Source organism: Aotus nancymaae, unplaced genomic scaffold (assembly GCF_030222135.1).
Source record: "Aotus nancymaae isolate 86718 unplaced genomic scaffold, 86718_ANA_hifiasm-v0.15.2.pri h1tg000040l, whole genome shotgun sequence".
Taxonomy (NCBI): domain Eukaryota; kingdom Metazoa; phylum Chordata; class Mammalia; order Primates; family Aotidae; genus Aotus; species Aotus nancymaae.
This window is the reverse complement of record NW_026988454.1, coordinates 1,175,313-1,193,165: the sequence shown is the minus strand read 5'-3', so window position 1 is coordinate 1,193,165 and position 17,853 is coordinate 1,175,313. Positions and strand designations below refer to the sequence as shown.

General features: G+C 42.3%; 1 protein-coding gene across 3 annotated transcripts in view; it reads left to right on the top strand.

Moving 5' to 3' along the window:
* Window positions 1–7,168, top strand: part of CEP43 (centrosomal protein 43) — a 41,188-nt gene extending 34,020 nt beyond the window's left edge. For all 3 annotated transcript variants that reach the window (XM_012471043.2, XM_012471045.2, XM_012471042.2), the window contains 3 exons: window positions 3–42; window positions 1,275–1,371; window positions 6,993–7,168. In XM_012471043.2, coding sequence (XP_012326466.1) covers window positions 3–42; window positions 1,275–1,371; window positions 6,993–7,067 — 212 coding nt within the window. In that variant the 3' untranslated portion in view covers window positions 7,068–7,168. The remainder of the gene's footprint in view (window positions 1–2; window positions 43–1,274; window positions 1,372–6,992) is intronic.
* Window positions 7,169–17,853: the final 10,685 nt, after the last annotated feature.

Below are 17,853 nucleotides of genomic sequence, written 5' to 3'. Positions count from 1 at the left end.
AGGGACTGGAGAAGACGATGACTATGTCGATGATTTTAACAGGTAAGAAAAACTGTTGGGCAAATATATAAATGTATACATATTTGTAAACAATTTCGGAACACAGACAAGACAAAATTACATTTCGCTCTTATTTTGGTGTATTTGATTCTGTTGTTCATACTGATTGAAGGTGAAGAAAAGATAGTTAATCCAAAATTAAATATTTGACTTTAGAGCATGTTTTTGATTTTACATTAGAATATAGTCAGTCACATTATGTTCAGGAAACTTGGTAAGAATAAGATGAAAAGAAACACTGAAGAATTAACTGAGAAGTCATTTAGAAGCAGTTCAGTTGTCATGTCATAAGTGCTTATTTTCTCTTCCTTCCATACCTTTTTGTGGTGGGAATTGTCTCCATTTGACTTAAAATAATTATGCTCTCAAATTAGTTTTTGGATTAGATTACATTTCCTGATACGTGGTCTGGCCTAGTGAGATTCCCATTCTTTTTTTTTCTTTGAGAGGGAGTCTCACTCTGTCACCCAGGCTGGAGTGCAGTGGTGCGTTCTCGGCTTACTGCAACCTCCTCCCGGGTTCAAGTGATTCTCCTGCCTCAGACTTCCATGTAGCTGGGGTTATAGGTGTGTGCCACTACGCTTGGCTAATTTTTGTATTTTTAGTAGAGACAGGGTTTCGCCATATTGGCCAGGCTGGTCTTGAACTCCTGACCTCAAGTGATCCACCCACCTGGGCTTCCCAAAGTGCTGGGATTGCAGGTGAGAGCCACCGTGCCCAGTCAATGCCTTTCTTATATATGGAAAGATAATATGTATATGTGTGTTGGCTAGTAATGTCGAAGTAATGTTTGTTGTGGATATGATTTGAAATTTTAAATTAGATGCCTGAGAATTTTATTTAATTGACAGGTTATCTTTCCAACTGGAAGTCTGTATTTATTTTTTATAATGTAGTATACAGTTTTTGAGAGAGAGCATGATGTAGTAGATGAAATTGTAAGAATCTGGGTTTGTTTCTTTCTTGTTCTTGTCACTAAAGTCACCACTTTGAACCTTCATCTCCTCATCTTTTACATTGACTTGACTGCTGCTGCCCCTTCCTATGTTATTTTAAGGGTCAAGTGAGACAATATGTATGAAATTAATTATAGTTAATATTTTATTTTACTTAAAGGATTAAAAGAAGTATCTGAATGTTTAAAGAATGGTAATTAATCTCTTGAAATGTTTATTCTCAGAGTTCTTACTTTTTTCTTCCCCTCCTAAAATTAGTACCAGCCATCGCTCGGAGAAAAGTGAGATAAGTATTGGTGAAGAGATTGAAGAAGACCTTTCTGTGGAAATAGACGACATCAATACCAGTGAAAAGGTATAGTATTCTGCATTTCCCATACAGTGCCTTTTTTTTTTTTAACCTATTTGTTGATTTACTGTAAAGCTTCAAAAATTTATACTAATTAATAGAAAAACAGTTGCAAATTGAAAAGTCATAACAGAGACCTGGCTCGAGTTTATAAAGAACGTCTTTGATGAATGTGTAAGGTTGGTTTTGGTTGTCACTTCATTTGGTACCTCAGGCCCGCTGCTGAAATGCCTGAGGATTATTCCTGGGGCACTGGGATTGCTGTGGATTGAGAGGGGTCACGGTGGATCAGACCTAGTGAGAATTGACCACCTGGTATCATAGATAAAAGTCAGTATAGGGGACTGTGATCACAGGATGAAGCTGAGTCTGGAGTGCAGAGAGTATGGTCATCTTGGCCAGTTGTAACATCTGAACATGCAAGCCAGGCTGGATTAGAAAACCATGGGAGGCAATACAGCAGTCCATAAAGTTAGAGTCTATATTTGAGATCCAAACTTGACCTTTTTATGTGGGCAGAGAACAGAAGATCCTTAGATGGTGAACTGTAGTATTGCGGGGTTGTCTGTCAGCACCCGCATCAAGCTGTCCCCAGCTCAGACGAGTCTATCCATCAGGTTGGAGGTTGCCATGGCTAGGAGGGGACTTGCTTTCCAGAACGAGGTGGGATTCTCCAAGTGTTGTGATCATCACACAGAGAGAAGGCCTTTGAGAGAGGTAGTGTTTACAGTGCACCCACACAATCTAAGTCCGCAACATCCATGTTTGCATTCTTATTCTTTCATATATTTTCTTAGTTAAGCTTTAACCTTTGACCCTCAGTTTCTTTACTTATAAGATGGAAGTACTAGTGTCTATGTAATAGGACTATTTTGAAGGTTAAATGATAGTATGTAAAGCACTTCTTTAATTCCTGATGTATTACAACTTTATAAGTTTGTCTTTTTCTTTTCACCCTGCATCATCCTGAAGAGGCCTGAAAAATGTTGCTTTAAAGTTATACCAAAGAAACTATAGAAGGGTTCTTTAAATGTGAGGTAGAAGACTTGAATAGATGACTGTTAAGCTAGGATTTTTGAAATGGTGTGGGTCGAAGGGGAGGTGTAGGCATCGCTCTGCCATTGGGGGCTTGGGATGGCTCACTGGGTCCTACTTACTGGGTTTGGGACATCATATGTTCCTAGGAATTTTCACTTAAAAGCATCAGTTTAGATAATTGTGCCATTTATTAGCAGCCTTTTACATAGAATGGATTTTGGTGGTCAGTGTACTTCATCGGCAAGTGTTTTCTAATGGCTTCTATGCAGAGAATTGATAGTGGGCACCTGGGGACCACAAAAAATATTTATATTCTTTGCAGTAAGAATACAGCAGAGAATTTGGTCACCTTTTAGCTAAGGTGACCAAAACCAGTGTCCATTAAGCACCTACTATTTATAAAGCACAAGGCTGGGGATATGGGTGTGAGAAAGGAGACAGCTCAGTGGAATGGCCAGGTTCTGTAAGTTCATCACATCTGGATTTGAGTCCTGGAGCTGCTACATACCACTCACAAATTTGGCTAAGTTATTTAACTTTTGGGGCCTTGGGTCTCTCATCTGTTTTGCAAGAGAGATAGTGGTTGTGAAAATATTAAGAGATAAGTGTGTAAAGCATATAGCTCAGTGCTTAGCAGAGAAGGCATTCGATAAATGGTATCTAATGCCATTATTGATTGTAGTCCCAATGAACATTTCTGTCATGGGCACAGATATAGACTGCTCCCCTCAAATTTATGCAGGATCAGGGAGAGAAAAGCCATGTATACAAACATGAAAATCAAGATAGAAAGTGTCAAGTGCCATAAAAGGCCAGTCATTCATGGGCTATGAAAACTCAGAAGCAGGAACTAATATTTGACCTGGAGTTTGAAAGATAACTCTGACTTGGGTCTGCAAGGGCTGAGGAGGAGCATGGTAAGTGCCATGAGAACAGAAGGGTGATCCTGGGACATGTCCGTGCTGCCCTGATTCCAGGGACTCCACTGGAGGGCGCTGTGTGAAGAGACAGACTGTTGGGAGGAGCAGGGTTGTTAGAAGATGACTTTGAACCAGAAATGACAGAGGATGAACCAGGAGCAGAGGCCCTGGGGAGGACAGTCTGCACAGGAGCCAGCACGAGCAAAGACATAGGTAGATGTTGGAGGAAGAGGGCCACGTGTTAAGGGACGGAACGTCAGTGTGCATCCCAGGTTTCTGTTAATGCACAGCAATCTAATTCGGCAAATGTGAACATTTACACTTCATAAAGCTTTTCGGAATCTTACAAAAAGTTTATGTTGATTTGTATGAAGCTTGCTGTCACAGGGATCCTTGGTTTCCTTTTCAAGGCTCAGAATGTACCTTTTAGATATTTTTATTTTGTGACATAGAATCTTTTTATAGTTTTGAACTAAGTTGGCCACTTTGAATTCTAATTTTAAAACTAATGAGGCATGAGAGTCTTTATTTGTTTTCTTTTTTTTTTTTTTCTTTTCAAACAGAGTCTTGCTCTGTTGTCCAGGCTGGGGTGCAATGGCTGGATCTTGGCTCCCTGCAGCCTCTGCCTCCTGGGTTCAAGCAGTTCTCCTTCCTTAGCCTTTCGAGTAGCTAGGACTACAGACGTGTACCACCACACCTGGCTAATTTTTGTATTTTTAGTACAGATGGAGTTTTACCACGTTAGCTAGGCTGGTCTCAAACTCCTGGCCTCATGTGATCCTCCTGCCTTGGCCTCTCAAAAGTGCTGAGATTACAGGCTTGAGTCACCATGTCCAGCCAAAAGCCTTTATTAAATAGCCATTTATTTCTAGTTAGCTTTTGTTCCTTCAGTTTTCTTTCTTGGTAGCTACTTTAAATGAAGCTCTTCTTTTTGGAAGTTTCTGGTTGTTATGTGTTTTTTTCTTTGCCTTAAAGCAAAACTAAATTAATGACTCCAATAACTGAGTTATCTAGGTTAAGATTCTTTTCAATTCGTGATTTTTCCTCTGTTCACTCTTGTCTGTAGTTTAGCATTTATAGTAATACAGCACTCAATTACTTTGTAAACAAAATGGAATACCTCACTGATTTCACTCTTTAATGATGGGAGGAGAAAATACAGTTCCAAGGTATTAGAGTCTGTTTTACAATCCGTCTTCAAGCTTTTCTGACTTTTCAGTTTTTGTATAAACTGGGTTTGAATTGAATGCATAAGAAATGTAATTAAGATTTTCTAATAATTTTCTTTGTGAGATCATTTTACGGCAAGACGTCTGGACCAAGAGGAAGGGCAAGGACTTATTTGTTGAAAAGGATTTTGCTTATAACTTAAATTTCTGGATATCCAAAGAATAACAAAATGGGAGGATATGTGGGGGGCAGATGAACAGACAAATAAGAGCATCTCATAGTGTGTCAGGATGGAACTGTTGCATCTCTACAAGATGTTTCCACTCTTGTGTATTATTATCTAGCCCAGGTATGGGCACACTTGCTCTCTAAAAGGCCAGTATTTTAGGCTTTGCAGACCATCATTACTCCACTTTGCATTGTATGGAGAAGACAGCCATAGATGATGCCTAAGAGCGTGGCTGTGGCTGTCCCCTGGTCTGTCACCACAATGACGAGTCTAGGTGGGGCTGGGAAGGTTGGGTTCTGTCCTTCCTCAGCTGTCAGTGGGACCTGCCCAGCTGTATGTTCTGTATTCTGCAGCCTGTATCTTCACCCATGGTTTTTTCCTTACTTAAGAAATAATGTTTTATCAGCCTGCATTATGCTTAAATATCTATTAATATTTCCTTTCTCCATCATCATAAGTTGTTTATACAAATGATAATGTATAGTTTGGCTAATAGGTTAACTTTCTAGTTTATAAGTAGGTAAGTAGTTTAAACAGAAATAAAAATCAGTCGTTTCTTCCAACACTTCGTGAACCCAGGGCTGGGAGTCTGAGACTCCATGGGCTGTCCTGTCTGCCCTTCTGTTTCACTTCAGCGTCCAAAAGGACTCGTGATCTGGCTTCAGGTGGTACAGTGTTAATAAAGTTAATAAAATGTGTCACACGATGTTGAGTTAGATGTTATAAACTTAATGTTCTATGCCATCATATGAAAACATAGGAAGAGATAGTTTTCAAATGAGGATATTATGCATTTAATGAATTTTAGTGAATTTAACATGGGTAAATTATGGTTTTAGAGTTAGCAATTCATAGAGTGATACTGTGAACAGAATTACACATTGGGACTATGCTCAAATAAAGAGGTTTAATACAATTTTTCATTAGTTTCTGAGATTAAATTGGAATAATGTCTAAGTTGTGTTTTATTTTTAATTTTTACTTGAAATACTTGAGAGTAGTCAGTGTAAAACATTGAACTCAAAAGATTTTACTAACTTATTAGACGTGATTTTAGGCAAATCACTTCTCAATACAGGTTTAAATATGAGGTGGTTTATGAAGTATAAAGTAATATTTTAATTACAGCAACAGTTTTTTAAATTTTTAATTCTTATTTTCATAGGTTTTGGGGGAACAGGTGGTGTTTGGTTGGTGAATAAGTTCTTTAGTGGTAATTAGTGAGATTTTGATGCACCCATCACCTGATCAGTATACACTGAGCCCAATTTGTAGGCTTTTATCCCTCACCTTCCTCCCACTCTCTCCCCAGGGTCCCCAAAGTCCATTGTATCATTCTTAGGCCATTGCATCCTCATAACTTAGCTCCTGCTTATAAATGAAAAAATATGTTCAGCTTTCCATTCCTGAGTTACTTCACTTAGAATAATGACCTCCAGTTAGTTTCATCCAGGTTACTGCAGATACCATTATTTTGTTCCTTTTGTTTTTCTTTTGAGACGAAGTCTCGCTCTGTCGCCCAGGCCGGAGTGCAGTGGCGCGATTTAGGCTGACTGCAACCTTTGCCTCCCAGGTTCAAGCAGTTCTCCCACGTTCAAATGATTCTCCCTCCTCAGCCTCCCGAGTAGCTGGGATTACAGGCACACACCATCATGCCTGGCTAATTTTTGTATTTTTGTAGAGACAGGGTTTCACCATGATGGCCAGGCTGGTCTTGAACTCCTGACCTCAGGTGATCCGCCCGCCTCAGCGTCCCGAAGTGCTGGGATTGCAGGCATGAGCCACTGTGTCTGGCCTATTTTGTTCCTTTTTATGGTTGGGTAGTATTCGATGGTATGTATGTGCCACAATTTTTTTTATCCACTTGTTGATTGATGGGCGTTTGGGCTGGTTTCATATTTTTGCAATTGCGAATTGTGCTGCTGTAAACATGCATGTGCAAGTATCTTTTTCATATAATGACTTATTTTCCTCTGGGTAGGTACCCAGTAGTGGGATTAGTGGATCATACAGTAGGTCTACTTCTAATTCTTTAAGGAATCTCCACACTGTTTTTCATAGTGGTTGTACTAGTTTACATTCCCACCAAGAGTAAAAATGTTCTCTTTTCACCACATTCTCACCAACATTTATATTATTTTTCTGTTTTTTGATTATGGCCATTCTTGCAGGAGTAAGGTGGTATCTCATTGTGGTTTTTATTTTTAAAATAACTTAAGACTCTACTCACATTCTGACACTAATTCTTTTCTTTGTTTTGAACAACAAAGCTTGATGACCTCACGCAAGACCTGACTGTATCCCAGCTCAGTGATGTTGCAGATTATCTGGAAGATGTTGCATAGACATGAAGAAGGAAGTATTCTAATTAACAAAGGACAAAGGACTGATCAGTTCCATTTTTTTCTCCAGACAATCACTCTGCTGGAATGTCTCCTCTCTGTTGGTGCCTTGCATTTCAAAAAGACTGCAGATATTTTTTAAAAGTAACTTTTCATTTTACTAAACAAAATACTTCCTATTTGAGCCCATGTGTGGAAGATTTACTATTTTTAATTTAACTGTACATTTCTTTATGGAAATTGATTATCTACACTCAGTTTCATTACGGAGGCGGGGGGAACCCATGAAAACACCAGTGTTAAAAGCCTGATGAAAGGTGTCAGTGACGCCGTAGGATCACATGACCCTTTGTGTGTGTGGCTGCTGGTACCTGTGGTCTTTGAAAACCTTGGCTTTAGCCCTCTGGAATCAGAGCTTACCCACCATAGTATATTTTAATATTAGGTGGTTCTACACATAGTTGGCAAAATGACTTGGTAAAGTTATAATACTGAAGTATATTAGTGTAAGTTAAATTTGATGTGTCAACTTTATTTTGTATTTCCTTCCATTTGGAAGGTTTGTTAGACCATTAAGGTTATATTAAAGTACTCTTGTATGTGCTATTTAGTTTTGCTTGTTTTAAAAAAATCTAGAAGTGGTTATGAGTTTTAATTCATAGAATTGTCAATAACAGATAACATTTGCAATCGCCATTCCTCCTGTTGTCCATGTAAGCAGCTTTAGTTGCAAGTTCTCTTCATTATAATTTATTATTTGTAAAAATTCCTTGAAACATTCAATACCAAAATGCATCTGAAACCATTAAGCAGTGCTTTTATTTCAGATCTGTAAGTTAATTGTATTAAAATCCAAATTGGAATGAAATAGTAGTAATGGCCTAAGACCATGTTCAGTTTGACAAGCTTTATATACTGTACATAATTTCATTGTAGCTATTAAAAATAGAGCCAATAATAGAATTTCTGCAGTCTCATTTATATAGTTAAAGCATTACTGCTATGATGTAGGTCACAGATGTTTATAATACGAAAGTATTTTAAAATGTGCAAGTAGAAAAAAACAATAGAAAGTGATGCATGCATATTTATATATAAGTAAAGCTAGGGTTGTGCTGTTTTTGTACTTGTAATTTCAGTTAAATTATGGCTTTATACTAAAAGTTACCTTTATTAGTAAAAGGAGCAAATTAGACATAATTCGTTGATCTTGGTAAGTGAGCAGACTGCATGACCTGTGTAATGCCAGTTTCTCATTTCATATTAGCCTAAATATTGCAGAAATACTTCTTGGGCTCTAAAATGTAGAGGAAATGAAAATATAAGGATTAAGGCTGTGTTACAGAATCTGGCTTTTTAAAATTTAAGTGAAACTGAGCTGTAAACATCAAGAGGAAGTAGGACATAAAGGGCTGGGCAGCCTGGAAGCCTGTGCATTTCTGCCCTCGGCCTGTGAGCTGCCTTCTCAGTCGCCGTCAGGTTCTTCATGTCTTCGTGAGTAAACAGCACCGTGCGCAGATGTAATCTTGTTGCAGTACCCCAGTGTGCCTATTACAAAATGCATTTCTTTGTAAGTCATCGCTGAAAACAGTCACTTTCTAAAAGCACTGTAGTTGTGTTCTGGCCTCTGGAATCTGGATCATATGTGTGATTTATTTTTAATATTATTTGATAGGAGCTAGGTTTCAGTGAAATGATTTGAAAGCATAACAGGATGTGGCTTTTTAAATTTATGAAACTGTTGAACAGTAGCAACTGAAATATGTCACTTTTGTTACCCAGAGAGTCAGACCTTTTGATAATATTTAGGAGGGTAAGAGAAAAATGCCAAATATGAAACTTTTTTGTTAGCACTACATACATCTTTTTTTTTTTTTTTTTTTTTGAGACAGTCTCACTCTGTCGCCCAGGCTGGAGCAGTGGTGTGATCTCTGTTCAATGCAGCCTCCACCTCCCAGGTTCAAGGAGGATTGTCCTGCCTCAGCCTCCCAAGTAGCTGGGATTACAGGCACGTGCCACCACACCCGGCTAACTTTTGTATTTTTAGTAGAGATGGAGTTTCACCATGTTGGTCAGGCTGGTCTTGAAGTCCTGATCTTGTGATCCACTTGCCTCAACCTCTCAGAGTGCTGGGATTACAGGTGTGAACCACCGCACCTGGCCAGCATTGCATATATCTTATTGAATAATTTTCAATGACTTAAAGTTCAACTATGAAAAAGCTTTGTTTTCACATGTACTTTTTGATTAGGTATTATCAACTTATTAAAATTGAAGATGTGAAGTGACAGGTTTTGCATGTGATGCATGTTTTCTGTTAAATATTGAAATATTAACCCATGAAATATGTTTTTATGGTAATCAGTGTTTTACAGTGGAGTTTTTAAAATGCTGGGTCTTTTATTGATAACTACAAATGAATAAAAATCATTTTTCTCTCTGTTGATGCTGAGTCGTGCTTTTATACTTCCTCATGGATAACAACCAGTGGGCAGTTGTATAGATGCTGTCATTAGTCCCTGCCCCACACTTGCCTCCAGCTCTCCCTCCCCTCCTCTCGCCCCTCTCCTGCCCATGCTCCAGAGCTGGGCCAGCCCACTGCCGCACAGCCTCTGCACCTGAGCCTGCCAAAGCCCTTCCTGTCTCAAGATGTCGTATTTGCTCCTCCTTGTCTGAATGTCCTTCCCTAGAACTGTAGGAAGCTGGTTTGTTTTGGTCTCATGTTCAAAGAAGCTTCCAGACCTAAGGGAGATACCCATTCTCCTCCCTGTCCCTGCCCCACCACTTGCATTTACCCATTTTATTTTATTAATCTCAGCATACTCTGAAATGGACTTGTTTTTTTTTTTTGTTTTTGTTTTTTAAATGAGCTCTGTGAGAACAGGGATATTCTTTTAAACCACTGTATACCTGGCACTGCTTTCGTCCCCTAATATGTGCTCAGTATGTGTGGGGCTGTAAACAGGCCTGAGCACTGACATGGGGCCTGGAGAATGTGGTTTCTGGCTAGGCAGCTGGGACAATCTACAAAATTTGGGGGGGACAGTCGTCCTTACCCTAAACCTGGAGAGGCCCCTAGATTAAAGTCTGCAGGAGGAGTATCTGGTTCAGGAGAAGGCGGTCCTGGGAAGTTGACCCACCCACCAGGCTCAGCTGGAGCAGGGTCTCTGAAGGCGGTGCCCTCTGTGCAGCTCTGCTGTGGTGTTGGTTCATGAAGGACACGGGCAGAGAGCAGGACAGGAAGAGGCAGCTCTTCCTGGAGAAAAATGCACCCGGCCCAAGTTGGAGCCCTCCTGTTTGGCATAGAGTGGGGTGGGATTCCCCATCCGTTCTCTGTCCATGCACACTAATCTTACCCCTACCCTCTGAGCAGTCCATGCTCCTAGTCTCCCTGTCTTTTTTTTTTTTTTTTTTGGTGGTGGAGTTTTGCTCTTGTTGCCCAGAGTGGAGTGCAATGGCACAACCTCGGCTCAGTTCAACCTCCGCCTCCTGGGTTCAAGTGATTGTCCTGCCACTGCCTCCCGAGTTGCTGGGATTACAAGTGCCTGCCACCATACCCAGCTAATTTTTGTATTTTTAGTGGAGATGGGGTTTCGCCATGTTGGCCAGGCTGGTCTTGAACTCCTGACCTCAGGTGATCCACCTGCCTTCACCTCCTGAAGTGCTGTGATTACAGGCGTGAGCCACCGTACCCAGCCTAGGTATCCCTGCTCTAGGAAGGGACATGTCGGGAGGAAATCCAGGGCAGCTACCTTTGTGAGTTGTCCTAATGCTGCGTTCAGAGTTCTACACGGTCAACAAGGATATCTGACATTTAAGGAAAGTGAATAGCATGACATGAAAGAGAACTGATCCTGGAGAAAATGTAATCAAAGAAGATAATTCAAGAATAAAAACCTGTGAAGGACTGAACGTGTCTGCCTATGCGTTGAAACCTAATCCCACATAGGATGGAATTAGATGGGGCCTCTGGAAGTTGATGAGGTCACTAGCGCCCTTATAGGAAGCCCTGGAGAGCTGCTTTGCCCCTTTCAGTGTGTGAAGACACAGTGAGGAGGCGCTGCCTGTGAGGAAACAGGCCCTCCCAGATGCTGAACCTGCTGGTGCCTTGACCTTGGACTTCAGCCATCTGAGCTGTGAGTACCACACTTCCATTCTTTGTAAAGGATCCAGTCCAGGGTACTTTAGGAACCTGAATGGAATAAGACAAACCTGATTATGCCACTGAGAGATTTGAGGTAAACTTGTACCTAAAAGAGGCTGTATGAAAGAGGTTATGATCAAAACTATCTTTAATTAAAATCATTGTTGGCCTAAGATAATTCAATAGCAGGGCTGAATAATGGGATGACTCAAAATCAGTAACCTCAAAGGTACCTCAAAGGTAATTTCAAAGAACTCTATGTTTAGCAAGAAGACCAAGATGACAAGATCAGCAGAGAGACTTGGCCAGAGGATCTCTAGGCTGACAAAGTTTCCCCGAGGAAGTCAGATTGGAAAAGTGTCCTCAGGTTCAAGGAAACCTGGGTGTGTGCCGGGTGAATGAGAATGGCAGACAGAAGCAAACAGCAAGGCCTCCGAGGTGGGAGAGACAGCGTTTTTGAATGTGAAATTTATGCCATGATATATATATATTTTTTAAAGTAATCTTGCTGCCCTTAGAAAATGAACAAGGTAAGGTCTAACTGGCCCCTCACGTGTCATCAAACTTTGCGTTGTGGCCCTGCCTGCGGCCCTGTGTGCTCTGCTATGGCCCTGCGAGGAGGTGCGAACTCCTGACTCCTTCCCACCCACTTCTAGCACACACTGTGCTTGGCCACATCTCTGCCTGCTGGTGTAACAGCTGCATTGGGCGAGGTTTGCCTTCTGCACTCCAGACCAGCTTCCCGAGAACCAGGAAAGAGGAGAGAGCATGGCCGGGGCCTGAGCTCAGTGGGCCGGGTAAGGCAGGAAGTATGCCATGGAGGAGCCTGGACCATGGCACACAGGAGGCCTGTTGTTCTGCGGTTTTAGCTGGAGGTTTGTTTTTGGTAATTTATAGAATCAGATTTGATGATGGAATTGTTTTTTACATAAGTGTTTTAATTTTAAGACACTTGTTTTCTTTTTTTTCTTTTTTTTTTTTTTTTTTTTTTTGAGACTGAGTTACTCTGTTGCCTAGGCCAGAGTACAATGGTTGCTCACTGCAATCTTTGCCTCCTGGGTTCAAGCTATTCTCCTGCCTCAGCCTCCTGAGTAGCTGGGATTACAGTCATGCTTCACCACGCCTGGCTAATTTTTTTGTATTTTTAGTAGACATGGGGGTTTCACCATGTTGTCCAGGGTGGTCTTGAACTCCTGACCTCAGGTGATCTGCCCGACTCAGCCTCCCAAAGTGCTGGGATTACAGGTGTGAGCCACCACATCCGGCCCTGTATTTTCTTTCTTTCTTTTTTTTTTTTTTTTGAGACGGAGTTTTGCTCTTGTTACCCAGGCTGGAGTGCAATGGCGCGATCTCGGCTCACCGCAACCTCCACCTCCTGGGTTCAGGCAATTCTCCTGCCTCAGCCTCCTGAGTAGCTGGGATTACAGGCACGCGCCACCATGCCCAGCTAATTTTTGTATTTTTAGTAGAGACGGGGTTTCACCACGTTGACCAGGATGGTCTCGATCTCTTGACCTCGTGATCCACCCGTCTTGGCCTCCCAAAGTGCTGGGATTACAGGCGTGAGGCACCGCATCCGGCCGATCCTGTATTTTCTTAAAAACTAATGTTGGCATGTTTTATACGTTGCCAGACCATTGGATATAGATCTTAATCATACTTACTTTGTGTGAAATCCTTTGTGGTTTCTAAAGCACTAGTAGCTTTCTGAAAGGAAGATTTTTAATGAATAAGTTCACTTTTCACTTAATGCATTTCGCATTGTTCCCCCATCCTTCTCAATCCACCTGGTGTGTGTCTTTTGATCCTTTTATCTGACTGAAGTTTTGAATTTTGATGGAGCAATATTCTCTAGCCACACCGAATTGCCCCTTGGGGTCCTGAAGATGCCATGTGCTGCGACAGGTCCTTGCACACGTCGCTAGGGCTTGGGACACCCTACTTTCCTCTATCCTCTTTACCCTTCCACCCATCGTCCCCGTCTAACCCAACCTGGGAAACTCCTCATCCTTTTCCCTCTATCTCAAGGCCCAGGTTAGAGAAAGCCACTTGTCTTCGTTCCCAGGGTATGCCAGGTCGTCACTATCTGTTTCATTTGCTCCCTGCACATTCCTGTCATGGGAGAAATGTTCCCAGTATTTAAAAAAATGTCCAGGGTGATGCATCGAAGGTGCCACATCAGGTGCGGATGTGCAGGACGAGGCGCGCTGGTCCCATCGTGGTGTTCAGGTGTCGGTGCAAGGAGCTAGTCCAGGTGCGGATGGCAGGACGAGGCGCGCTGGTCCCATCGTGGTGTTCAGGTGTCGTGTGCAAGGAGCTAGTCCAGGTGCGGATGTGCAGGACGAGGCACGCTGGTCCCATCGTGGTGTTCAGGTGTCGTGTGCAAGGAGCTAGTCCAGGTGCGGATGTGCAGGACGAGGCATGCTGACCTCTGCTTACTGTCAGCACTGCTCACAACAGGTTTCAGGCATGTAATAGAGTTCATTCATTCTTCCCTAGATAAAAGGACAAGCAAGCGGTGCGTCATCCTCTCCGTTGTCCTTCAGTGGGAACTGACCAAAGTGGAATAGGGTCAGAGGTGAAGGAACTGCCCCGAAACTTCCAAGAATTCGAGGTTTGCAGAAGTGGTTAGCTTTCGCATCATGTCTGGTCATTCTTGCAGGTAGTTACGGATTTGGAATATGGCCTAATGGTAGAGCGCTTCCCTCTGGATTTGCTCTCCTGATAGAAGAGGAAGCAGTTACATTAAACATTTAACACTTTCTTCCGGTTGTGCTGGGGAGTCTCCTCCACATTTCTGACTCGCTGGGCATTGGTCTCAGAGGACTTGACCTCCCCCTGCCACCTGCTTACCTTGACTTTACCTTCGCCTTGGTGGTCTTTCCCTCGCTCTTACTCCTGCCCCAGCACCACACCTTTTCCAGCAGCTCCCATGGGTTCATCTCTGCTGCAGGCATTGCTCACCCGAGGGGCGGTGCTCCTCATGCAGGTAAGTGGAACTCCACGTTTCCCTCTAGTTTTCTCTTTATGTTTTAACATACACTATTACATGTAAATATATTAATTACATATTAATTATCCTTACCGAAGTTAGGTATTTATGGAACATCATATCTGAGTGTGAATGACATTCTCCAATGTTTTTATTTATCATGATTTATTGCAGGGCTCATTTACTTGACCCATCCCAACTTATTTAACACATATCTCCCAGAAAATATCCATCACACCAAAAAGAAAGAAAGAAGGAAGGGAGGGAGGGAAGGAGAAGGGAAGAAAGGGAAGGAAGAAGAAATGGATGATGGGAAGAAGGGAAGGAGGGAGGGAGGAAGGAGGTAGGAAGGAAGGGAAAGAAGAAAATCATGTATTCCTGCAAACCTAAACCTCTCTGTAGTAAGTTCTGGCAGAAAGTGTATTCCTGGAGTTAAACTGCAGGCTTGGAAATGGAATTTCTTAGCCTAATTTCTAAATTAGAAGTGCTTATGCAAATTAAGACTCTATACATTTCTATAAGCATTTGCTGATTCCTTCTGTCCACTGCCCCTCTGCTGTAGAGACCCATGTCTCCAAAGCCAGGCCTTCCCATGGGGGCTCCGTCCAGCCACCATTCTGCATCAGGGTATGAGGCCTGTGGCCCTCTCAGCCTGGGGCCATTCTGGCTCCAGAACTCCCTGGGAGCTTGCCTAGCAAATTCCTTCTGCTGTTCTAGCTTCTGGCAGGCACTGATTTCTGGGGCCCTTTTGATAAACTCCTGGCAGGAAACTCAGCCTCTGAGGGTCAGAGTCCACTTCCTGAGGAGTCCAATCTGTGATCCCTCAGAGTGGAGACCACAGAAGCACTTGGCTCTCCAGCATGTGCTGAATAGGGGATGTCGCCTGCAGTGTCCATGGGGAAACCTGGCTGGGAGAATGCCTGCAGGCTCGTGTGGGTGTGCAAAGGTGTGAGCAAACCTTCTTCAGGGAGGGGATGTTCAATGCGACATTTGAACATTGGGACCTGGAAAACTGATGGGTTGATGGGATCTGTCCGTGATTGGCAGCCCTCCTAGAATCACAGGGGAGAAGCACAGGCTACCCGAGACGGGAGAGGGGCTCCCTACCGGCAGGGAGGTGCTGTGGGGGCAGCAGGCACATGCAGGGAGCAGAAAAGCAGAGGACTCGAGTATAAATCATGAAACTCCACTACAGAGGTTAGAAGCCTGGATGGGCAACTTGGCTGAGTGATGTTGGGCAAGTTATTTAATATCAATATTCTCAGGTTCCTCATCTGTAAAGGGGATTAAATGTTTCCTTCCCTTACAGGGCTGCCCTGGTATTAAATTAAATAATGCCTGTGGAGAGTTTAGCATTGTTCTTAGCAAATCACCAGTACTCAGTAAATACTATTTTTATTAAGAAGGTAAGATTCACAGGACTTAGTGTCTTAACTAGATGCTAAGAGTGAGATGAGAGAATACTTCTTGGATAATTGCTCAGTTTCTGATGAATATCTGTTCCCCTTTCAAGACCTAATTCAGAAGTTACTTCCTCCTCAAAGGCTTCACCCTCCATGCTACTGTGAGCATGATGTATTTTTATGACCTGGTAGCTTTTTTCTCATATCCCTATTAGTGGTATTGTGGTAAGAACATGGACACAGAATCAGAAAACATGGATTTCTGGTCTTGACTCCACTACCACTCAGAGGAGGCTCACGGTGGTTGCCGTGCAAGTTTACATTGCAAAAGATTGTCACGAAAACCTGCATTTTAATTTCATTCCCAAGAGAATTATGGGATTAGAAAAACAATTCTTAGTACAACACAGACTGTGCTGCCCAGGAATAAGACACAAGCTTTAACTCACACGATGAGCATCCTTATTTAGCTCTGCTTTTAGATATCTGCATGATAAAGGTGAGTGATCCAACATTAGATATCATCTGGACATTAAAATGAATTGTAGGGGGGCACAGTGGCTCGCACCTGTAATCCCAGCACTTATGGAGGCCAAGACAGGCAGATCGCTTGAGCTCAGGAGTCTGAGACCAGCCTGGGCAACATGGTTAAGACACCATCTATACAAAATATATGAAAATTAGCCAGGCACTGTGGCTTGCACCTGTAGTCCTAGTTATCGAGGAGACTGAGGCAGGAGGATCACTTGAGCTCAGGAGTTTGAGACCATTCTGGGCAATACGGTGAAACCCTGTCTCTACAAAAAACTACAAAGATTAGCTGGGCATGGTAGCACATGCCTGTGGTCTCAGCCACTCTGGAGGCTGAGGCAGGGGGATTGCTTGAGCTGGGGAGTTCGAGGCTGCAGTGAACTGAGATCACAGCACTGCACTCCAGCCTGGGTGACAGAGTAAGACTCTATCTCAAAGAAAAAAAAAAAAAAAAAAAAACTAATTGTAACAAACTATCTTTCAGACTATATCAAACGCAGTAATTCATAAATTCCATCTTGACTGGAGATTGTGAGTGTAAGGTCTGTTCTCACCGAGTTTAAAGTGAAGAAACTGAGGCCAGCACAAGAAGATCTGATGCAAAGGAATTTATTCAGGCTCCCGGACGACGTTCTACAGTCCGACAGGAGGAGCCGGAGAAGTCGCATGGCCTCCTCCCAGACGGGTTTTATAGGGAGTGAAACAGCTCGATTGGTTGCGGGAGAGCAGGACTGCTACTGGGTAAGTTACAAGCCTTTACCTAGGACTTGGCTTGTTGTTGGTTGGAATTACTCGGCTGCTATTGGTTGTTAGGACTTGGCTGCTATTGGTTGTTAAGACTCGGCTGTTATTGGTTGTTAAGACTCGGCTGCTATTGGTTATTAAGACTTGGCTGCTATTGGTTGTTAAGACGCTAGGGTTACCACACCTTGTTTGCATACTGGGCTCTTTTAAGGGAGGGTCAGGCTGTGTGAGCATGGGAGAAGGGAAAAAGCCTGAGCATGTCTGAGCTTGCCTGAGCTCGTCCGGGCTTGTCCGGGCTTGTCCGGGCTTGTACGAGCTTTTGAAAAGAAGCGGGGGGTGGGTCTGCGTCCGTGCTCCTGGCGAGGCAACCGGCCTTACAGTGAGGAGCTCTTCTATGATTTGACAATGCAGTAATGAAGGGGAAGACACCATGCAAATACATGGTAAAAATATTCAAGTTTATTACGAATTTGACACAAAATATTGACATAAGTAATATAAAACTGTGATATGCCATTATGATGACATTAATGGAAAGTTGGTTGGTGAATGTCATTGAAAGAGCATGTATATCACTAAAATGTTCTTAGTCACTGAAAGTGTGAAAAATCCGGTAAACTCATAGGTGGAAAAAGAACTTGAAAAAGGTTTCCAGAAATATGACAATTCTAGCACTTTCATGACATTTTCAAAAAGGAACTATAAAGATTGATGAAACCCTTCAAAGCTCTCAATAATTAAACATCATTTTTGATTATTCAGAGTAAAATTACTTTTTTTATCTCTGTAGAAAGATATTTTTAAAATCATTCTATGGAAAGGTGATATCAGAAAGTTTGCTGTTAAAGCAGTGTAGCACAGATGTATCAAAAAGGCATGTCAGACAGTTACAAATATCTTTGTTTTCTGGATTTTGTGATGTTTGTGGTATTTTTCAGATTTTTAAAATTTGTGATTTGTTGGGATTTGTTCCTC